The sequence below is a fragment of the Myxocyprinus asiaticus genome, chromosome 19 (genome assembly GCF_019703515.2).
Source record: "Myxocyprinus asiaticus isolate MX2 ecotype Aquarium Trade chromosome 19, UBuf_Myxa_2, whole genome shotgun sequence".
Taxonomy (NCBI): Eukaryota; Metazoa; Chordata; class Actinopteri; order Cypriniformes; family Catostomidae; genus Myxocyprinus; species Myxocyprinus asiaticus.
Genome location: NC_059362.1, coordinates 21,081,826 through 21,106,141, shown reverse-complemented (window position 1 = coordinate 21,106,141; position 24,316 = coordinate 21,081,826). Strand labels below are relative to the sequence as shown.

At 38.8% G+C, this 24,316-nt stretch overlaps 1 protein-coding gene across 8 annotated transcripts in view; it reads right to left on the bottom strand.

Moving 5' to 3' along the window:
- LOC127409782 (apoptosis-stimulating of p53 protein 1-like) overlaps window positions 1-24,316 on the bottom strand; it is a 110,024-nt gene that overhangs the window by 6,327 nt on the left and 79,381 nt on the right. For 2 of the 8 annotated variants that reach the window (XM_051644601.1, XM_051644595.1), the window contains 9 exons: window positions 17,422-17,523; window positions 13,650-13,824; window positions 12,359-12,555; window positions 10,116-10,280; window positions 9,660-9,849; window positions 8,129-8,290; window positions 5,549-5,673; window positions 4,791-5,280; window positions 2,832-3,562 (listed from right to left, as the gene is read on the bottom strand). In XM_051644601.1, the coding sequence (XP_051500561.1) occupies window positions 2,832-3,562; window positions 4,791-5,280; window positions 5,549-5,673; window positions 8,129-8,290; window positions 9,660-9,849; window positions 10,116-10,280; window positions 12,359-12,555; window positions 13,650-13,824; window positions 17,422-17,523 (2,337 nt within the window). The remainder of the gene's footprint in view (window positions 1-2,831; window positions 3,563-4,790; window positions 5,281-5,548; window positions 5,674-8,128; window positions 8,291-9,659; window positions 9,850-10,115; window positions 10,281-12,358; window positions 12,556-13,649; window positions 13,825-17,421; window positions 17,524-24,316) is intronic. The other 6 variants (XM_051644597.1, XM_051644599.1, XM_051644596.1 and 3 more) reach the window with 6 other exon arrangements.

Below are 24,316 nucleotides of genomic sequence, written 5' to 3'. Positions count from 1 at the left end.
GAGAAAAGAACTGTCAAAAGACCTGCGTAACAAGGTAATGGAACTTTATAAAGATGGAAAAGGATATAAAAAGATATCCAAAGCCTTGAAAATGCCAGTCAGTACTGTTCAATCACTTATTAAAAAGTGGAAAATTCAGGGATCTCTTGATACCAAGCCAAGGTCAGGTAGACCAAGAAAGATTTCAGCCACAACTGCCAGAAGAATTGTTCGGGATACAAAGAAAAACCTGCAGGTAACCTCAGGAGAAATACAGGCTGCTCTGGAAAAAGACGGTGTGGTTGTTTCAAGGAGCACAATACGACGATACCTGAACAAAAATGAGCTGCATGGTCGAGTTGCCAGAAAGAATCCTTTACTGCGCCATTGCCACAAAAAAGCCCGGTTACAATATGCCCAACAACAACTTGACGCCTCACAGCTTCTGGCACACTGTAATTTGGAGTGACGAGACAAAAATAGAGCTTTATGGTCACAACCATAAGCGCTAAGTTTGGAGAGGGGTCAACAAGGCCTATAGTGAAAAGAATACCATCCCCACTGTGAAGCATGGTGGTGGCTCACTGATGTTTTGGGGGTGTGTGAGCTCTAAAGGCATGAGGAATCTTGTGAAAATTGATGGCAAGATGATGCAGCATGTTATCAGAAAATACTGGCAGACAATTTGTATTCTTCTGCACGAAAGCTGCGCATGGGACGCTCTTGGACTTTCCAGCACGACAATGACCCTAAGCACAAGGCCAAGTTGACCCTCCAGTGGTTACAGCAGAAAAAGGTGAAGGTTCTGGAGTGGCCATCACGGTCTCCTGACCTTAATATCATCGAGCCACTCTGGGGAGATCTCAAATGTGCGGTTCATGCAAGACGACCAAAGACTTTGCATGACCTGGAGGCATTTTGCCAAGACGAATGGGCAGCTATACCACCTGCAAGAATTTAGGGCCTCATAGGCAACTATTACAAAAGACTGCACGCTGTCATTGATGCTAAAGGGGGCAATACACAGTATTAAGAACTAAGGATATGCAGACTTTTGAACAGGGGTCATTTAATTTTTTTCTTTGTTGCCATGTTTTGTTTTATGATTGTGCCATTCTGTTATAACCTACAGTTGAATATGAATCCCACAAGAAATAAAAGAAATGTGTTTTGCCTGCTCACTCATGTTTTCTTTAAAAATGGTACATATATTACCAATTCTCCAAGGTTATGCAAACTTTTGAGCACAACTGTAGATGGCCACAAGCCATCAAACAAAGCTGAGCTGCTTGAATTTGTGCACCAGGAGTGGCATAAAGTCACCCAAGACGCATGAAAACTGTGATTGAAAATCACGGTTATTCCACCAAATATTGATTTCTGAACTCTTCCTAAGTTAAAACATTAGTATTGTGTTGTTTCAAAATGAATATGAACTTGTTTTCTTTGCATTATTCGAGGTCTGAAAACACTGCATCTTTTTTGTTATTTTGTCCAGTTGTCATTTTCTGCAAATAAATGCTCTAAATGACAATATTTTTATTTGGAATTTGGGAGAAATGTTGTCCATACTTTATAGAATGAAACAAAAATGTTTTGTTCATTTTACTCAAACACATACCTATAAATAGAAAATGCAGAGAAACTGATAATTTTGCAGTGGACTCTTTCCATAGCCAGCCAGCCAGCCATCCATCTATATATCTATATATATATATATATATATATATATATATATATATATATATACACACACACACACACACACACACACACACACACTACCGGTCAAAAGTTTTGAAACACTTACTCGTTCTTTATTATAATTTTTTTCACATTTTAGAATAATAGTAAAGTCATCAAAACTATGGAATAACATAAATGGAACTATGGGAATTATGTTGTGACTAAACAAAATCCAAAATAAATCAAAATTGTGTTATATTTTAGCATCTTCAAAGTAGTCACCCTTTGCCTAGATTTTGCAGACATGTACTCTTGACATTTTCTCAACCAACTTCTTGAGGTATCACCCTGGGATGCTTTTTAAACAGTATTGAAGGAGTTCCCATCTGTGTTGGGCACTTACTGGCAGCTTTTCTTTATTATTTGGTCCAAGTCATCAATTTCAAACACTTTTTTAAAAAAAATGTTTTATTACATTTTAGTTTTATAATGAAATAAATTAATATGGTGGCACAATTATATTTTTGTCTACAAAACTAATTTCAAACATTTAAGCATACGCCTTCAGACCAAAAGATTTTTAAGATCATAAGAAACATTTCAGTCAAGTGTTTCAAAACTTTTGACCGGTAGTGTGTGTGTGTGTATATATATATATATATATATATATATATATATATATATATATATATATATATATATATATATATGTGTGTGTGTGTGTGTGTGTGTATGTATGTGTTTATACAAAACCTGTCATCTGGTTAAAATATTAGTTATAAAAAGCTGAATTTGGTTATTACTTAAATATAGAGCAATGTAACAGAGCCAGGTCTCAATCATTTCAAAATAAGAGTTCCTGGTGTGTTTCAGACTTATTAATTGTTAAAAGTCCCATGTAACAATTCTTCATTTTTTCTGATTGTTATTGGGATTTTGGTTGAACAATAAGCTACATCTTTGTATTTATTCATTTTGGACTCACAGTAATGAGAGACTATGAAACTTTTCAAACATTCAATAAATCGATTTTAAAAACTATCTGCAGATTAATCGGTCATCAACCCTTTCCCCCACCTTAGTTATCAGTATCGGCAAAATCCACTATTGGTCAATCTCTAGTTTTTAACAGTAATGTGAAGGGTTTTAATCAGTAGGAGACCCACCGTGGGCAGGGAAGAGGGAGAGTTGTCTGCTTCCTCAGGTGTACTGGCCTCAGCTACAGGGCTCGGCAAGGCGTCTGAAGGTTCAGCAGGATTATTGTTACTGTCTTCAGAGGGTTCTGGTGCTGAAGGTGTTAGCATCTCTGCTACTTGCTGCTGGGGCTCATTATCATTGGCATCACCTTGTGGGATAATGCCATCAGCACCTCCAGAGGGTACTGCTGGTGTTTCTGAGGGCGGATTCCCATTGTCTGCATCAAAGAGCATTTCACCTGCTGCTACGGAGGGCTGATAGAATGGAGTCACTCCTCCACCTCCACTCACACCTACCATTCCTCCCTCCATCCCTCCAGCCAGAGTGTTGAAACGCTGATACAGAAGCTTCTGGATGTTGGGCCCGTTGGGGCCCTCCGGTTCAGTAATAGAGCTTCGTTTTTTAAGCGGTCGAGGAGCGTTGGCCAGTTTCTTGCGCAAGACCTCCAGTTCAGCATCACTCTGGTAACGCATAGGGGAGTGCACCATGGGTGTGAGCTTAGTAGGGCTGAGAGGTCGTGGGATGTGGTCCACATTGGGTGGGGGTGGCTCGGGGACACCTATGGTTAGACCATCAAGATCCAGCTCACCATCCACCATGTCTCCTCCAGGACCCTGCAGGGCGGGGAAGGCCCCAGTGCCTCCAAGGGGTAAGGGAGAAGGGGGTGTGGAGCTGGGGGGCAGGACTGGCTTACCGTATACTGCAAACAGAAGGAATAAAAAAAATACTCAAATAACACACACAAAAACAAAATAAAATAAACCACATCTACAAAGTTAACAGATCTCTTTCAAACTGAAAACTGACTGCAAGTGTAAGCAGTATTTTGTTGAATTGTGAAAATAAAGGTAAAGCGTGTAATTTTTTTCTGTTAAAATAATCCCATCTCAGTTTAATATGCAGAGACAACTACAAGTAACCCTTCAAATGTTGATTCCCCTGAAAAGTGTAAACACTGTGGCACTACCAAAACACTGCTCTATTTATTTGACCATCCTGACCTGTAACATTAGCTAAACCAATGGTGTGAGTTTAAGGTGGGACTATTATTATTCAGTCTGGTTTCGGAAGTAAAAATCCCATTCATTTTTTCCATAGACAAACTGATTTTCAACGATAACTTATAAACTTTAAAAGACAGACCTACCTTAAGCTCCGAGGTTGCTCATCGATGGTATATCCATACTTGAAGTCATCCGTCTACGTTATTTCAACTTCATTGTTTAAATATCATGTTTGACAGCAGAATTCATGGTAAACAAATACATTACCCATGGTCAAGCAGAGAAAAACTCACCAACCAGAGAACCACAGCCAATCAAGCCCAAGAACCGTGCCTTGGAGCGACCACCCACTCACATGAAGCAATGTGAATGACGTAATCGAGTCGGTGTCTCTTCACCCTTAAACTACTTATCTATTTGTAAATATTGGAATATTTTTCAATAAACATTAAATATATTGTTTCTATACTTATAATAAACAACCTAAAATCAATAGTTTTATATATTCTCATCTATTTTAATTCAATGACATCATTCGCAATGCTTCATGGGATCATAGTTTGTGCCCTCATGAAAGACGGCGGTAAGTACACCGTCTTGTACCTTTGTCTTTATGTCTGATTTTCAAATACTTGTTTGTGATGTTGTGATACTTCGGAACGAGTTGGTTTGGTTCATGACTTACAACTCTTCCATAAAGGATTTTATAAAAAGTCTATGGGAAAAATGAATGGGAAAAATACTTCCAGAACCCAGTCAGCTGAATAAGTAGGCAGGAACTGTTGCTCTCTATAGCAAACAGTTGAAGTGCTCGGAACGCTGTTTGTCATTACAGTCATTATTTTTGCAATTCTGCAAATAATGCTAGTGGCACAGAAATAACATACTTCATCTTCAAAAAACCTTTTTGTTTCTGCAGTGTACCTGCTTTGACTGCTGGCTTGTTGTTCATAGGGTAACTCTTGGGGGCTGCCTTTTGTAGGTACATGTGGTAAATGGAGCTTGAGTTCATGGTGGCTGGGCCTTTCCTGGGTGACTGTGGTCTAGAGCCCTTATCTGGGATGAACGGCCTCACCGCTACAGCCAGAGGAGGGTCTGGTCTCTCCCCTGGGGGGAAAAAGTGTGGACTGGGCTGGAAAGTGGGGCTGGGGGGAACTGAGATGCGCTGCTGGATCTGCTGAGAGGATGAGCCGGTGGGTGCAGGGGGAACACGGGGCCAGGCCGGTAGTGGCGGTGGTGGGTTGTTGGGTAGGCTGGGCACAGGCCGGAGAGGAATGTCTTTGCGGCGATTTAAAGAGCTGGTGGAACCAGAGTTGGCAGATGAGAGGGGGTGGTTGCTGGTATGGGCTCCATATGGGGGAGGCTGGGGTTTACTGAGAGGAGGAGCTGAGCCAGATTTATTGGAGTCCTGAACCTAAAGGAAACATAGAGGGAAAAAATGGCAAAAAGCAAAAGGCAGATTAATTACAATAGGCCTTATGCTGAATGAATTTCAGTATAAAACGTACAAAAAACAATTCTTATATCGTCACACTCAATTCAAAGGGATAATTTACGAAAAAATGATTTACGTACCATTTGCTCATGAATAAGGAGCCATTGTTTTACAATGCAAGCAAAAAGTTTTATGATGGAAAATAAATAGAGAGCAATTTATTTGTGTTTGTGTTAGTTAGACATACCTTATCTGAGGGACTGCCTGCAGGTGATGCTGTTTTAATGGTTGTGTCTGCTACAGACTCCTTCCAGTCAGTTGGCTTGACTGATGTGTTGCACTTGTTGAGGGTGGGCCAACTGGCATCATTAGCTAAAGAGGCAAAGAGGAAGCATTACACCTCACATGTACTATTTATTTATTAGGGCAGAAAGGTGAATTGCATTGCTAATATATTAGACAGACAGTGCATAGGTAAATGTATGGTGGAGCTTATAAATGACTGATCAAGATGTCTAGGTTGTTTCTTGAGTTATGAGTCATGAAGTACACTCACTGAGCACTTTATTAGAAACAGCTGTACACCTACTTATGCATGTTCTTATCTAATCAGCCAATTGTGTGGCAGCAGTGCAGTGCATAAAATCATGCAGATACGGGTCAGGAGCTTCAGTTAATGTTCACATCAACCATCAGAATGGGGAAAAATGTGATCTCAGTGATATCAAAAGTGGCATGATTGTTGGTGCCAGACGGGCTGGTTTGAGTATTCCTGTAACTGCTGATCTCCTGGGATTTTCACACACAACAGTCTCTAGAGTTTACTCAGAATGGTGCCAAAAACAAAAAACAAACAGTGAGCGGCAGTTCTTTGTGAACAGAAATGCCTGGTTAATGAGAGGTCAACAGAGAATGGCTAGACTGGTTCGAGCTGACAGAAAGGCTACAATAACTTGGATAACCCCTCTGTACAACTGAAGTGAGCAGAATAGCATCTCAGAATGCACAACATGTCGAACCTTGAGCCAAATGGGCTACAATATCAGAAGACCACGTTGGGTTGCACTTCTGTCAGCCAAGAACAAAAAGCTGAGGCTGTAGTGGGCACAGCCTCACCAAAACTGGACAGTTGAAGACTGGAAAAACGTAGCCTGGTTTGATGAATCTGGATTTCTACCAAGGCACACAAATGGTAGGGTCAGAATTTGGTGCCAACAGCATGAATCCATGGACCCAACCTGCCTTGTGTCAACAGTTCAGGCTGGTGGCGGTGGTATAATGGTGTGGGGGATCTTTTCTTGGCACACTTTGGGACTGTTAATACCAATCAATCATCGCTTGAATGCCACAGTCTATTTGAGCATTGTTGCTGACCATGTGCATCTCTTCAGGGCCACAATTTACCCATCTTCTAATGGCTACGTCCATAGTGAAAATACACCATGTCACAAAGCAAAAGTCATCTCAAACTGGTTTCATGAACATGACAATGAGTTTACTGTTCTTCACTGGCCTTCCAAGTCACCGGATCTGAATCCAATAGAACACATTTGGGATGTGGTAGAACAGGGAGATTCGCAACATGAACGTGCAGCTGACAAATCTGCAGAAACTGCATGATGCAATCATGTCCACATGGACCAGAATCTCAAAGGATTGTTTCCAACATCTTGTGGAATCCATGCCACAAAGAACTGAGAGCAAAGGAAGGCCCTACCCAGTATTAGTATAGTGGTCCTAATACAGTGCTCAATGTATATCACTCGCTTAAGTAAATTAAGTTTACTTGGTGGAATAGGGAGTTGGGCTTGTTACATTTACAAAAGCTCAACAGATTTCCTCAAATTTCAAGATGTTGCTGCTCTGAAATGTTTTTCTGATGGGTAAATGCACAATATCATAAATGCTCAAAAGAGCTAGAAAGCTTAACTATTTAAAACCTCAGGCCAAACAAGTAAAAGTGAAAAAAAAAAAAAAAAAAAAAAAAAAAAAAGCACAGTTTTAGTTTAGTAAGAGCCACCACTCATCAGACTTTTGTAATAAGCTGTAATTCCATCTGCAATGAGTGTATATTATGTGTCAAATCAACACAGTTAGTTTATCTATGTTAGAGAATGATTAAATGGGACCAGCTCAATTTAGTGAGTTTAAATATAATGATAAAGTCCTGCTGAAGAATTTGGACTAATGTATGGACCAGGGACAAGGAGGTCGAAAGCCCAGTGAACCTTATCAGGGTAGTTTCTCATCCCTGCACACACACATAAACATTAACGCTTACTCCACACAATCAACCATCTACCACAATCTACCTCAATCACATTCTGTTTCTTATTTGTCACTTGCACACACAATCCTATACACACATACTCCAAAATACAGGATCAGCAGCTTTTGACTTATTTTGCACAGCAGTAAAGAGCAACTCAGAGAGGTAGAATTTAACTGGCCAGGTTTAGCTCAAGGAGAGATCTAAAGTATCATTAAGGTATTGCTGCCTGTAAAAACCCTATAATTTTGACTGCTGTCTTATGCCAAATTCTGTCTGGAATATTGCCTTTTACTGCTTTTTAAAAGTGGATAATAACTACTTTATCAGAATCCCCCAAAATCCCGCATAGACCTCTTCCATCTGTAAAATACAAAGGCATTTGAGAGAATGTCATCCATTTGGAAAATTTCGTCCAATAGATAAAATGTGTGTAAACATCCTTATGGCTGTAACAAATCACTGGGATTCTGTCAGACTGCTTTGATCCTGCTCACTACAGTGATTAAGGTTCAGAGGCCATTCCTCCTGCCCTTCATCAGACACCTTCCCACTCACGAGAGGCGCCGTCCAACCCTGCCGTAGAGCAGGTGACTGGGGGTGGAGCCCCAGGGCCTGGCCGGGGCTCTGAAGGGGCCGGAGCAATCGGGTCCGCTATGATGTCTAAATCAGAGACCTTCCAGGGGCCGGGAGGCTTTCTCACTCCATCTAATCCCCCCCCTCACACAAATATGAAAACAGCAAGGAACAGGGACAGCAAAGAGAAAAGAAAGAGACACACACATATATGCACAGCACAGAGCAGAAATTACACAAGAGGTTAGAAGGGAAGAAAAAGAGAAATCAACTTCATAAACAGTAAATAAAGAGAAAATCCACAGCAGGAAGTAAGAGGGAAACAAACGTGGTCTTTAAAGCAGTACCAAAACACTTAAAGGGAATTCACCCACAAATGAAAATTCTCTCATCATTTACTCACCTGCATGCCATCTAAGATGTGTATGATTTTCTTTCTTCTGCAGAACACAAACAAAGTTTTTCAGCTCTGTAGGTCCACACAATGCAAGTGAATGGTGAACAAACTTTGAAGCTCAAGAAATTACATAAAGGCAGCATAAAAGTAATCCATATGACTGCAGTGTTTTAATCTGTCTTCTGAAGTTATCCGATCAGTTTTGGGTGAGAACAGACTAAATTATTTCTCAGCAGTCTTCTTGACAATCATGGATTCAAGATCTACTACACTTCCTAGCGCCATCTAGCGCTCTGCGCATGCATCAAGCACTAGGAAGTGTAATTGAGCTTGAAATCATGTTCGTGTCAAGAGACTGCAATGGCAAGATGTACAGTGAAAAAGGAGTTATATTTTAGTCTGTTCTTGTCCAAAATCGATTGGATCACTTCAGAAGACATGGATTAAACCACTGGAGTCATTTGGATTACTTTTATCCTCTCTTTATGTGCTTATTGGACCTTCAAAGTTTTGGTCACCATTCACTTGCATTGTGTGGACCTACAGAGCTGAGATATTCTGCTAAAAATCTTTATTTGTGTTCAGCAGAAGAATAATAGTCATACACATCTGGGATGGCATGAGATTGAGTAAATTATGAGAGAATTTTCATTTTTGGGTGAATTATTCCTTTAAAACTTTACTGCTCACTGGTGCTGCTGTGGTTGGTCGCTTAACTTGTCTAAGTGGGTGGTTCATGGCCGATATAAACTGCAAAGTGGACCAGAGTTTATGCTGATAATTAAAAGTTTGGCTTCGCAAGATGAAGGAAGACCTACTGATAGCATAAAAATGTTGCTACAACACTCCCTCTAGTGGGTATGGAGCTATAACGGCAACACTATCTCAAGCTAAATACAGACTATCATTGATCAAAAGTGATCAAAGCAGCTTCATATTCCATCCAACATGGGTAAAATGTTTTCAAACTGCATTTTAAAACTGATCAACAATGCAAGACAAAGAAAGTAATTATAAACGGACAGGGGTACCATTTATTTGGTACAATGTCTTTTCAAATAAATGTTCCAAATAAATAGACTTATCATGCAGAAATATCAGTGTTTAAGGACTGACCTGATTTAGACCAGGGGTGGTTGGCTGGGGTGTTGACCCCCAGTGACTGAGGTTTGAGTGGTTCAGGGGGCACTACATAACCCTCCTGTCTCCCTGGCACTGGGACCTGGATGTAGGGTCCCACGGCAGCCACACGGCCGTTATTTCCGGGAGCTGGCTGTGGAGAGGGAGGACCATTTACTCTATTCAGCTGTTGGATGGGGAAAAAGGAAAGGGAGGGCAAGGAAATAATAATAATAAAAAAAATAAAAAAAATAAAAAAGAGCTTAGATTTATTTTAGCAGAGTTGATGATTTGTACCTTTCACTAGGTCCAGATTTAGACTAATATATACCCAATGGAGAATTTGTTTCACACACTGTATATCAATCTTGATGTGTCAGAGTGATTTCTGACCAAGCTTGCTAAACAATTCAATCTAAAAAGTGTGAGTGAGTGATGCACTCCTGGCCTTACAGGAAGGTTCTCTTTTTGACGTGCCTCAGCTTTTCTCTTGTACAGTCGATCTCGTAGTTCATTAATACGCTTGTCCATCAGTGTCACTTCCATGTTCCTCTTATTCAACAGCTCCTTCTGCTGCTGCAGTTTACTGTTCTGCTCCTGATTCAGCTTGTTACGAATCTGATGGGGGGAAAACACACCCACAAATTAGCGATTAATGTCATATATAAACAAATTGAACTCACAGCACTCACACACAAACAGGACAGTAACACAGTCTAATAAACAATCATGATTTATATATGGCATGTATAACTAAATATTTGACTATCTATGATATATAACAAAAATAGAGAAATTTTGTTGTAATCTACAACCAAATGCAGCAAACTGCATTATGAAACAAGATGGTCAAGTATGGTCAAGTTTACAGTATAACATTTTTAAATATATCTTAAAATATACCAAATAAAATGGTTAGTTCTGGCCCTGAATGCTGATTGGTCAATACAGCATTTCAGATGTGTTAAAATCCACAATACAGTAACAGCTATGTTGCAAAAGACTGTATCACTCTACAACACCCTTAACTGATCATTATTTTTTATGCATTGCAAAATTCAGTAATGCCAGGGACTATATCATCTACTATAAGGGTGTAACATAATGTTGCTTGGTAAATTCAAGTTTCAAAGCAAATTTATATCCATAATATTTTTATAATGTAGTAGCTGTTTTATAAAAGCAATTAGGCACTTGAAGCCATGCTATATTGTGTTAGGCTATGCATCGTGCCTAACAACGCCTTTAAGCTATGACTACATTGACAATATTGCACCGCCTTTTGTACCTTATTGCTTAAAGGAATAGTTTACCCAAAAATGAAAATTCTATCATATTTACTTACATTTAAGCCATCCCAGATGTGTATGACTTATCTTCTTCAGTAGAACCTAAGTGAAGATTTTTCTAAGCACATTTCAGCTCTGTTTGTCTATACAATGCAAGTAAATGGGTGCCATCCGGCTGCTGGCTGTTTCACAGTCCAAAAGGCATATTTAGGCAGCATAAAAGTAATCCACATGACTCCAGTCAATCTATTCATTTCTTCTTAAGCAAACGGATAGATTGGTGTAAGAAACAAATTGCTAATTAAAACGTTTTTTTTCTTTAAAAGTTGCTTCTGGCCAGCGCTGGATTGCTATTTGAAATGACCTAACTCTCGCGTGCCGTTTGTTCCTCTGTTGTAAACAAAGCAGTCTTCTGACTTCTCGCGTGAACGTGCCACTGCACTTATGTCACATGATGCGTTGACTGCTGGCAGGAAGCAAGTTTTTTTTTAAGTTAATCAAGTTTTAATTATCTATTTTTTTTTTTTTTACTTTTATGCTGCCTAAATATGTCTTTTGGACTGTCAAGCAGCCAGCAGCCTGATGACACCCCTTCAATTGCATTGTATAGATAAACAGAGCTGAAATGTGCTTATAAAAATCTTCACTTCAGTTCTGCTGAAGAAGGAAAGTCATACATATCTGGGATGGCTTAAAGTAAATCATGAGAGGATTTTCATTTTTGGGTGAACTAACCCTTTAAAGGAATAAATCAATACAAGTTAAGCTCAAATCGACAGCATTTGTGGCATACTGTTGATACCACAAAAATGAATTTTGACTTGCCCGTCCTTTTCTTTAAAAACAAAACAAAAATCTGGGTTCCAGTGAGGCACTTAAAATAGGGCCAATCCGTAAATGTTAAAAATACTCACTGTTTTAAAAGTATAGTGACAAGACGTACACAATATGCGTGTTAAAAAGATTTTAGTGTGATAAAATTGCTTTCCAACCTTTCCAGTGTAAAGTTATATCCAATTTTACATCTGCATTGCCATGACGTAATGCCAGAGGAACGGTCATCCTGGTAAGCGATGATTTAAACAACTTTATAGCTCAATAATAAACACGTTTTAACAGAAGAGTTAATGTAGATGCTTTTATAAAATGTTAAGCTTCAAATTTCTGCCTTTAAACTCTTCAAAAATGTACACCATTCACTTCCGTTGTAAGTGCCTCACTGTAACCTCGCTTTTTGCTTCTTTAAAAAAAAAAAAAAAAGAAAAAAAAAAAGGAGGGGACGAGTCGAAATTACTTTTTGTGGTAATCAATATTATGCCAAAAATGCTGTCGATTGAGATTAACTTTGAGCTTAAAGGAATATTCCTTTAAATTATTGTTTTCTGATGATGCGAGTTCAGTGTGTACCTGCAGTTCCTGGTAGAGTTTGCGGAGCTCCAGCGCAGCGGTTCCAGAGACCTGACCACCGAGAGTCTGCAGGCCATTCAGTTTGCCTCTCCTCAGGTCCTCCAGCTGCTGGCTGAGCTGATCCACCCTCAGCACGGCGGCCTGCAGCTCTGTCTGCTTCTCCTGGAAGAGCCCGCTTATGTGCTCAATCTCTGCAGCTAACAAACAAGAGCAGAGTTATACAAATGCCAACTTGCGTGCAAACAGTGACTTACATGAGCTAACATATTTTCTCCACTATATGATTATTATTTAATGTTCAATGAAAATATAATGCATAGCCTAAATGCGATCTCAGCATGAACAGCTAACTGGAGCTTGAAGTTAGAGAGAGGTTTCACATCATGGTCTGAAAAAATCAATTTATCGATCAAGATATTTACACTTAAAAAAAAAACTACATGTGAACACCAGACTTGACTGAAGATTGGACATTCGCATCTGGAGTTGTGCATGTGTGTGTGTGTGTGTGTGTGTGTGTGTGTGTGTGTGTGTGTGTGTGTGTGAGAGAGAGAGAGAGAGAGAGAGAAAGTGACTTGCTAATCTGCAAGATCTTTACTATTCACAGGCTGTATCAGAACTACTCCTGGCCTTATGACATGTGCATTTGTGTGAGGCCACAATTTAAGTTCTCACAATCACATCCAATAAAGGAATATATCGGGTTCAATACAAGTTAAGCTCAATGACAGAATGACAGAATTTGCAGCATAATATAATTCTGACTGGTCCCTCCTTTTCTTGAAAAAAAAAAAAAAAAGCAAAAATCGAGGATACAATGAGACACTTACAATGGAAGTGCATGGGGCCAATTTTGAGGGTTTAAAAGGCTGAAATGTGAAGCTTATAATTTTATAAAAGTACTTTAATTCTTCAGTTAATACTTGTTTATTAATTGAGTTGTAAAGTTGTTTAAATTGTCATTTTTATGGTTGTTTTAGGGTTTATGTCATTAAATAGTAATCAATACCGTGTCACGGTAATCAAAATCATGCCACAAATGCTGTTTATTGAGTTTAACTTGTACTGAACCCGGAATATTCCTTTAAGCAAGCTGGCTTAACACAGCAGCGCAAAGGTCAAATGTACACCACAACAGTCAGCGTTGACCAGCGATTTATCTACTTGCTAAATGCAATCTACCAACTCAGATTAATGCTGCATTTAGAGTTGAAGCTTCTGTGCCACTACCATCACCAAATGTAGCCTGCTGAGTCTCAGGCTACAGGTCAATGGTTAAGCAAGTACATACACAGATTCCCGTTGATGACTTTGCTATAGTCCACTTGGCCCCTCATGGCACGGATCTTCTTGAGCTTGGCTTCCTGACTTTCCACCCTCTCCTTCAGACTCTGCAGTTTCTCCGTCTCAGACACAGCCTGCTGTTGCCGCCGCTCTTGCTGCTTCAGATAACGCAAGCGTTGCTCCTGCAGAGAGAGTATATATATTAGAATGCAAAACTAAGATAAAACTAGGGAGAACTAGGTCATTTGTTAGGGACACTAACAAGCATTAAATGCACAAATAAAAGTGTTTATTGAAACATGCAACAACTATCATAGAAAGGCTTTAATTCCACCGGATTTCCAGATAATCTTACTGGGCTCATGTATGAAGAGTGTAACGCCTGTGTGGTTATTGCTGTTACAGTGGAGCAAGGCCTGTTTAAGCCTGGGGCGGAGTGCATTCAGGACACCACTACACGATTTTATCATTACATCAGAGCAGCACTTAACAAGACAGACAACCTAATGATTTACTGTCAGTGTCAAGCATGCAGACATGTACTTTTGCCATCAAGAGCAGTAGCTATACTTGTGGGAAAAGGGACTGTTACAAATGTTGCTTACAGAGCTGATATATTGAGAAAATGGAACTGAATCTACAGTGCCATGGTAAAAGAAATCATATTTTGATTTGAGTTGAGAGTTTGCAGTCTGAATTGAATGTGATAAAAAAAAGACTGGGTACTGCGAAATAACAGTAAGACAACACATCTTTCTATTGTGTTGTCTTGGTTGGCTCCATTAAAAAATAATCATACGACATAGCTAGTGGAACAAATGACAGCAGCTGGTTCTTTTAAGCCAAACAATATGTATAAGTGGGAGTTTGACAAACTGAAAAAAATAGTCTCCACATAGGTTGCATATTCATTGCAATGGGCATTAAATCTCTTAAACTCTCATCCTCCACAATATTAATCAGCTGGAAGACTGCTGCTATCTTCTTTGTTACAGCAATTGTGAAGCCACGTTCTTGATTCGCTTTGAACTCCACATGAAAAGTGCTTGCAGAAAAAAATGTCTCATTCTTCATTTTGGTTATAGTTAAAACTTGACGTGCTTCTGTGGTAATTAAAATGTGCATTACTTAGGCTGAAAAATACTTGAATTCTGTCACAAGTTCCATCCAGGCTTGTTTTGTACAACAAATTGCATTAAGAGCTCCTTTCCCCATCACTTTATCACTGACACTGAATCACTGTTGTGTATCAGTGTAATGACTCAGGGTGGAGACATCGCAAATGTTCTGCCCTTCCAGCCAGTGTTTATGTTGGTTTATGCTGTATTAACTGTAAATGTGTTTCACGATTAAGAAAAATTAACGAGTTAAACTTTTTAAATTAATCACATGCATTAACGTGTTAATTTTGACAGCTCTAGTCATCACTGAATGGTTGCTAATATGACAACATGTTGCAAAAAGGTATACATTCGCAACAGAGTTGTTTGTAATAAATGATATTTCAAATTCAATTTTAAAACTTAAGTATAAATTAAAGGGATAATTCACCCAAAAAATTCTCTCATAATTTACTCACCCTCATGCCATCCCAGATGTATATGACTTCCTTCCTTCAGCAGAACAAATTTGAAGAAAAATAGAAAAATATCTCAGCTCAGTAGGTCCTTATAATGGATGTGGATGGTAACATGATTTTTGATGCTCCAAAAAGCACAGACAATCAGCATTAACATCATCCATATTGCTCCAGTGGTTAAATGAATGTCTTACATACGATCGCTTTTGGTGTGAAAAAGATCAATATTAAAGTACTTTTTAACTATAAATAATTGCTTCCACTAAGCAGCGGTATGCACATTCACAAGAAGGCTGAGGTCACGCAGTCTCTCATGTAACTTATTGCCGTTGGCATGTTCTCTGACCAATCAGTGATCTGCAGGGTTTTGATATCACATTTAGTATCGGCTCGGCTCGCTTGAAACCTTGACCGAGGTGGTACTAAAAAAGTACCAGGTACCAGGTACTATCCACAGTGGAAAACCCCAAAAAGCGAGCAGAGTCGAGCCGTACCGTGCAGTGGAAAAGCCCCAAAAGATGTCATAAGATTTCGATTTAAGAGGAGAAGAGAAGATACAAGTTTTTGCACATCCATATTTATTTGAACCCGAGTACTCTGACCAGGAGCACAGGGAGATGGAGGTGGCCGGACAGACAAGCCTCAGAGAGACAGACAGCTCAGGAGACGTGATGGTGCACATGTAGGCAACGCCAGGCAATGCCAACAGAGGTAAAGCATGTCTGCTGCAATGAATGGAATGTTGCCATACCATCGCTGGAAAGACCTTGTGACCTCAGCCCTCTCATGAACACGCATACTGCTGCTTACCGGACATGATGATTTATAGCTAAAAAGTACTTAAATATTGATCTTTTTCACAACAAAAACGAAAGTATTGCTTTAAAAGACATTCATTTAACCACTGGAGTCATATGGATGATGTTAATGCTGATTGTCTGTGCTTTTTGGAGCATCAAAAATCGCGTTACCATCCACATCCATTATAAGGACCTACTGAGCTGAGATATTTTTCTATTTTTCTTCAAATATGTTCTGCTGAAGAAAGGAAGTCATATACATCTGGGATGGCATGAGGGTGAGCAAATGATGAGAGAATTGCCATTTTTGGGTGAACTATCCATTTTAATCATAAAAACAATAACATGTTATCAAAATAGTACTGAATAGAATTCTGTAGCAAACACTAAATCATGGGGTTTCTTTTTCGTCATTTCTCTCAATCTGCAGGAAACAACCAATCAATGTCTCCCTGAGTGAAAAAACTAAAAATAGCACATGGTGGACTTTCAATGACTGGAGGCTCAGTGTCATCACAGTACATTGACTAACAGCGATAATAACAGGCCTGAGATCAGTGTTCGTCATAACCTAAAAACCTAGAGTGCGAGTGAGTCTGATTTTAGAACGGTGTCTGTAAGCAGATTCCAGATTCCACACTTCATTCCATGTTGAATGAGGAAACAAAGCTATTTAGCTACTGCGAATGAGAAATGCCTGCCTGTTGTTTGCTACATAATTGCTTTTTTGACTGAGAGGTTCGGTTTCCCGCCTCAGCCTGCGGTTCCCATGACTAACATCCCTATAACGGTTAGAACAGACTACTGTAATGACCAATACATGGCACTGAGGGAAACACAGAGATGAGGTCAGTTACTTAAAAAATTTAATGACACTATTGCAAATGAACAAGACCAATAAAGAGCTTCCAAACAAAGTCTGAGATTTAGCTGACAAGCTGTAGCATTTTGAATAAATACACTTAAATATATGGACACTTAAATTGGGCTTAAACTGTGAAAACAAAAACTATAAATGACCACTATAAAAAAAAAAAACATACAGCCAGAGTAATTCCATATTCTGTCCTGCTATCTCTAAGAAAATTTGGTTCTAGCCAAGATAAATGTAGATATATATATATAAATACAATCTTTTTGCCAATAGTTGGTAAACACCACCATACTGTCAAAATAAATGGTCACTGTTTTTTCAAGCAACAACTGCAAAATACTTACGCTCAACATCCACAAAAGCAACAAAATCACTCGAACACTCCTTAGAACAGTGTATTATTCATGTTTGTTTCAACAGAAAATTTTCACTGGAATATACACAGGAAAAATATTTGCCTCTGGTTTAAACACAAATAAAGATCTGAAAAAAGATCACCATCAAAGGGCACATCTGAGCGTGTTACCTTAGCGACGAGCATCTGTTGCTGGGCCTCAATTTGCTGTTGCTGACGAGTGGCCATCTCCTGCAGCTCAGAGAGAGTGAGCTCCACATGAGGGTTTCCCACCTACACAAGGGGAGAAAAAGAGAGGGAGGTAGAGCAGAGAGAGAGAGAGAGAGAGAGAAAGGAGGGGCAGTTAGACAAAAAATGAGGGACATATGCGCACAAACAAGGATACAAAATGACAGGTTTGATTCAATGGGCACATAACATTTTTTGCCATTTTTTATTGATAGACATAGTAGTAGAGAGACGACCCATGGGAACACGAAGCCAGACTCAAACCCAGGTCTCTCATGAGCATCACAGCTCAATGTGTCAGAGTACTCACAATTAGAGATGCACTGATCTATCGCTGATTAATCATTTAAAAAAAGGCAATGATCAGGGCCGATGTATTTCCTGTCAAAACTGGCAGAAAAATGCATTAGACAATTAGCTTTCAACTTGTGATGTGTGTGAAAGATGTCTCTTGTATGGAATAACTTTGAGTTGGGTGATAATCACAGCAAAATGTATTTGTAAGCTTTGCACTGCTAGAATTTCACAAGATGGAACTACCATTAAAATTTAACAGAACTAATTTGATTACTCTCCTTCAAGCTCGACACAGCACGGAATATATTTGTTAAAGCAAAAGCAGAGGCTAAAAAGGGACAAAATTCATTCAGAACTCAATTAATGTTATTAAAGTAATTGAGTTAAGAGCATAAAAAAATAAAAAATAAAAAATGAAGAAATCTTTGCAATTTAATGTTAGCCTAACTGGAGGCTATTCAGAATTCTACTAATGTGAGTTAAAAATGTTAATGTGAATAAAATAAAAATGCAGATTAATCAAATTAATTGCAATTAATCACATACAGTATATAAAAAATTGCTGAGAAAGACCCTCAAATAATAATAAATATATTATGATTAAATAATTATAAATAGTTATATTTAAATAATTATAAATATAATATATATATATTGTAAAAATAATAATTCAGATAATTAAAATGCATTACATTATTGCAGTATTGATAAGACAATACAAAAAGTGACTTTAGAAAGCAATATATTGTTTACTTCCATATTATTAAAACTGACGCGCCATTGTACACATGCGTCAGACGGATGCTTTGAGCATCTCACTGTGGTTGCGTCGCATCATAGACACAGCGTTTTTAGGTTGCTGTGTCAAGTAAAACCTAGTTTGAAATTTAGGGAAAAAAACTTGACTCCGGCATTCGGAATTGGGTTCAGTACAGCTGTGTTTGAACGCAAGAACGTGTTCTCATCTTGTGCTCTAGTGTCAAGCAAGCCTGAGTTTGGTTTCTCTGTACAACTGCAGGTTGCCTAAATGGCTGGAGTTTTGCTTACTGCCCCCTGCAGAAAGCAGGTGGTACTTCAAGCTTGAATTGCTCCGATGGTAGGAATCTTCCATATGATGGTCTGGGGACATGATTCATTTGCTATTTTTTATATAATTAATCACACTGACTTAACATGTTAAATCGACAGTCCTAGTAATTAATTATAAGTGATTTGAAATAAGGGAGCATTAAAATACAAAACCACTAAACTATTGGTACAAGTATTGGTAGATATTTTTCTAAATTGGATATCAGTATTGGCACAGAAATTTTGTATCACTGCATTCCTACTCACAATCACCACAAGGCCACCACTCCATCAAGGCATATAACCCTTAAATATGTGGATATTTGCCATAGTCTATTCACTGCAGCCCAAACTGTCCTGTAACCACACTGGAGGGAGCAACAGAACAATCACTTTTTCAGTGGCAAGAGGTTTGCTGGGACATTTGCTTCACCTCATTAAGGTGATACAGAAAAAAAAACAGATTGTGAGAAAGAGAGATAGAACTATGTATCTGTAGGGGTTAGAATAGTGAGAGCTGAGTGTGAAATGACCTCAGGCTGAGTAAACACTCACAGCTTAATTATAGCATGAGCACTAATACTAGCGTAGACCTGATTTCACTTCTAACTGAAAGGGTCTAAAAGCAAGCCTGTGTCTGAGATATATCCCAGAATCCCACTCTCTGTCACTGCATTCTGAGTGATAAGAGCAAGCTGTCTGTCACTGTTGCTGTCGCTAGAGTATCACCATGGCAGCAAAGCAAATCTGCTGTGTAGCAAAGATTAAAGGCACCAAAATATAGACGGCAATTGCCATCATAGACTGTCATTTAGAGCGATCAAGCAGAACTGTGGTCGATTCAAGGTTCACAGTACATGATGTGAACACTAAACATAAAATGCAGAGTTATGAAATACACTCACTTGAGCACTTTGTTAGGAACACTACAGTCCTGATAAAGTGCCCGATGTGGTCTTCTGCTATTGTATCCAGATCCAAATCCAGATTCATCAAACCAGGCTACGTTTTTCCAGTCTTCAACTGTCCAGTTTTGGTGAGGCTGTGCCCACTGCAGCCTCAGCTTTCTGTTCTTGTATGACAGAAGTTGAACCCAATGTGGTCTTCTGCTATTGTAGCCCATTTGGCTCAAGGTTCGACATGTTGTGCATTCTGAGATGCTATTCTGCTCACTTCAGTTGTACAGAGGGGTTATCCAAGTTACTGTAGCCTTTCTGTCAGCTCGAACCAATCTGGCCATTCTCCGTTGACCTCTCATTAACAAGGCATTTCTGTTCACAGAACTGCCTCTCACTGGATGTTTTTGTTTTTGGCACCATTCTGAGTTAACTCTAGAGACTGTTGTGCGTGAAAATCCCAGGAGATCAGCAGTTACAGGAATACTCATACCAGCCCTTCTGGCACCAACAATCATGCCACTGTTGAAATCACTGAGATCACATTTTTCCCCATTCTGATGGTTGATGTGAATATTAACTGAAGCTCCTGACCCGTATGTGTAATTTTATGAATTGCACTGCTGCCACATGATTGGCTGATTAGATAATCACATAAATAAGTAGGTGTACAGGTGTTCCTAATAAAGTGCTCAGTGAGCGTATAGTCACACAAGTTTTACACACAGCAGCTAATGAGTAAATAAGTTCAAGAGGCTAACTGTTGAATTTCAAGTTAAATTTATGAGTGGGTTGACAATTTATTCAAAGACAATGGACATCTGTTCTGTAGTGAGCAGAGATGACTGACTTAAAAAAAAAAAAAAAAGAAAAAAGACTGTAATAGGAATGACAGATTAAGCTTCACTCTTATCCTTGTTTTTCTTTCTTCTTCTTGAATATCTTCATAGTTAATTAATCTGTGGGTTCTGCTGATATACTGAGATAAAGTGTCACTCTTATCCTTGAAGTACACCATTAACAATCTGGTTTGTGCTATTTTAAAGTTCCCCTCGAAATTCAAATCTTTTATTGTTTGTACCAATATAGCAATGATTCCATTTCCTAAAAAGCCACCACCACTCTGCTTTGTCTCTGGGCTGTCCTCAGTGTAACCCACACAAGTGCACTCAGTGCAAAAAAGAAAAAAGTTGAAGCTGGGTCAACCATTAAGTTTATGTAAGGACCAGGGCATCACAGTCATTTCAGTTGGAGTCAAATTAGATCATTTAAATAGGCAATAGTCCGAGTCTGATCTCAAAGATTTTTGCAAGAAGACATTACATGTCTCCTTACAAGTATCGCGGCAGTTCCAAGGTGAAATGTCTACTGAGTCGCATTAAAAGCAAGTTAAATTTTCTCCCAAACAGTTGAAATTAAGGTTAATGCTCTCTCGAGTTTTAAATCAACAAAACCTACGTCTTTACCCAATATCCTAAATCTCAACCTAACTGGTAGTGTTGTAAAAAGCAAATGTGAGATAAAAAATGCAACTGCTGAAGCAACCATGTCACTTTGTGGTTCTTCTATGACACTTTTTTGACTCCTTTGCATCACAAGTGCAATGCTCTATCAGTTGAGCTAACCTGCATGAAGTTGGCCCCCCACCCAATGCAAAACGTCAGCAAAATAGTCTCAATCGTTTGTGCTCTGTTTGTGCTGCTTCGGTTTTTTAAATATTAAAAGAATATTTATAGGTCATTCTGAGGTCACTCAGCCCCCCCCCCCCCCCCACATGTTCCAAATTCACTCAGCCCCACCTCCCCAAAATAGGGGGGCTGGTTACGTCATCGTCTATAATTCAATGTCTAATACTTTAAAAACCGAAGCAGCACAAATTAAACTTTTACCGGCACAAACCAGCACAAACGAAGCACAAATGATTGAGCTTATTTTGGGTGAATTTGGAGCATGTGGGGGGGCTGGTGACGTCATCGCCTATAATTCAATGTCTAATATTTTAAAAACCGAAGCAGCACAAACTAAACTTTTACCGGCACAAACTAGCACAAACGAAGCACAAACAAACGAGACTATTTGGGGTGAATTTGGAGCATGTGGGGTGCTGAGTGACCTCAGAATGACCTATAAATATTCTTTTAATATCTAAAAGACCGAAGCAGCACAAACGAAAAATTTTACAACACAAACAGAGCACAAACAATTGAGACTATTTTGCCAACATTTTGCGTTGGGTGGGGGGCCAACTTCACGCAGGTGTTGAGCTACTGACTGCACTCGAACAAGCTTACAAGCACTACAGAAGAAGAATTTCACCAAGGAACTGCCGCAATATGCACAACGAGCAATGTGAAAATCAACTTGCAAAAATGTTGCTATGAGACCAGGTAGAATATTTTAACTACTCTACATTACAGAACAAATAAAATGTAATCAAACATGGCCAAACCACGGACCATCCACAATCTCTAACACATACTGTTTGTGAACTTGTGCATATTTTTGTCTTATTTGAACAATCCATGAGCTAGACAATCCCCGTCAACACTGTGCCCTTCAGCAAGGCACTTACACCTGTTTATTCAAGGGAGACTATAGCCCTAGTCGGACATTTTATGGATGTTTTCCGGACACATGTCCGTAAAGTAATTATTACTGCGGACTTCTGTATTGTTTACCATTGATTTGCAATGGATAAGTGGTGTCCAAGATGGGTGTGTCTACAGCATTTACTCACTGTTGTCACGCGTAACTGAACTATTCGAAAGTGTATAATGTGCTGATTATGCAAATCATAAAAGATTATGTGCATGTGTACTTTTCTAATTTTAGGGTTAGGGTTCGTCTTATATTTTCTGGCATCTTCTCTTGACCAACATCCACTTCAGACAATCTGAGAACATAAGAAACAGCAATAATTTAAGGGCCAGAAAGTGCAGATTTACAGGCTTTTTAGCAACTTGTCAATTCGCATGGGATAAAAATTACCAGGGGTTATTTTTACATTACTGACATGACCGATTCACACGAGATTAAAATTACTGAGAAGCTCTAGTAATTAAATTACCCCACGTCCCCATGTAAAACTAATCCCGTACGAATATGGATTTTGCCTGTAGTTGATGTCCTGAAAGTTACCTTCCCTTGTAACCTCTACTTATTGACAAATAAACTATCCCTATCAATCAAAGGTTTGTTTACTCTGCTCTTCCATGATGCATCAATGTGGTGTTCAATGACACTCTATCAGCATCAAGTCTAACATTAACATGCCTGAGCACACAAATATACATTTGAAAGGTGTTGGTGTAATGTTTGGAGTGTGGTATTGCCAGGTCACCTACAGCCTTTGGCTAAATCTATTCTTAGCTAAGTTAACACCATGATCCATTTCCATAATTAATGTTTAGTGTTTTTTCCACTCTGTTGTGATGAATGAAAATAGGTCTGTTAATATTTCTTAGTCCATCAACGCTTCTCACAATTTCTTGTTGCTCTTGATTTAGATTGCTGTTCAGAAACAAGATAGAGAGCCAAAGAAAAGGAAGTCAGCTAATAACCCATTCATCAAAGGTTTAATAAACAGTATATACAGCTGAGAAGATACGTTTGCATTCCCTTTTGTCTCATAAATGTTCACCCTCTTTTATAATTTAAACAAATATAAGAGATCAAATATTTTAGTATTTATTTAGTACTGCCCTTCAGAATCTACATTACAGATATACTGCAGTTCAAAATTTTGGGGTCACTTACTCATTCTTTATTATTATTTTTTCTTCACATTTTAGAATAATAGTGAAGTCATCAAAACTATGGAATAACAGAAATGGAATTATGTTGTGACTAAAAAAAATCCAAAATAAATAAAAAATATGTTATATATTAGCATCTTCAGAGTAGCCACCCTTTGCTTAGAATTTGCAGAAACATACTCTTGACATTTTCTCAACCAGCTTCTTGAGGTTTCACCATGGGATGCTTTTTAAACAGTAACGAAGGAGTTCCCATCTATGTTGGGCACTTATTAGCTGCTTTTCTTTATTATTCGGTCCAAGTCATCCATTTCAAAAACTAATTTTTTTATTTTATTTTTTTATAAAATTTTAGTTTGGTAATTAAATAAATTAATATGTTGGCACAATTATATTTTTTGTCTACAAAACTAATTTAAAACATTTAAGCATATGCCTTCAGATCAAAAGATTTTTAAGATCATGAGAAACATTTCAGTCAAGTGACCCCAAACTTTTGAACGCCAGTGAATTTACATAAAATATAGTATGCATATAGTAGTGTGTTGTCTTCTTGAGCATCAATGAATGTTTGTCAAAAGTGTCAAAAGCTTGATTATATATATATATATATATAGCACGCATGGAGGCTTCACGCTATTCTCTGCGGCATCCACGCACAACTCACCACACGCCCCACCGAGAGTGAGAACCACATTATAGCGACCACGAGGAGGTTATCACATGTGACTCTACCCTCCCTAGCAACTGGGCCAATTTGGTTGCTTAGGAGACCTGGCCGGAGTCACTCAGCACATCATGGATTCAAACTTGCGACTCCAA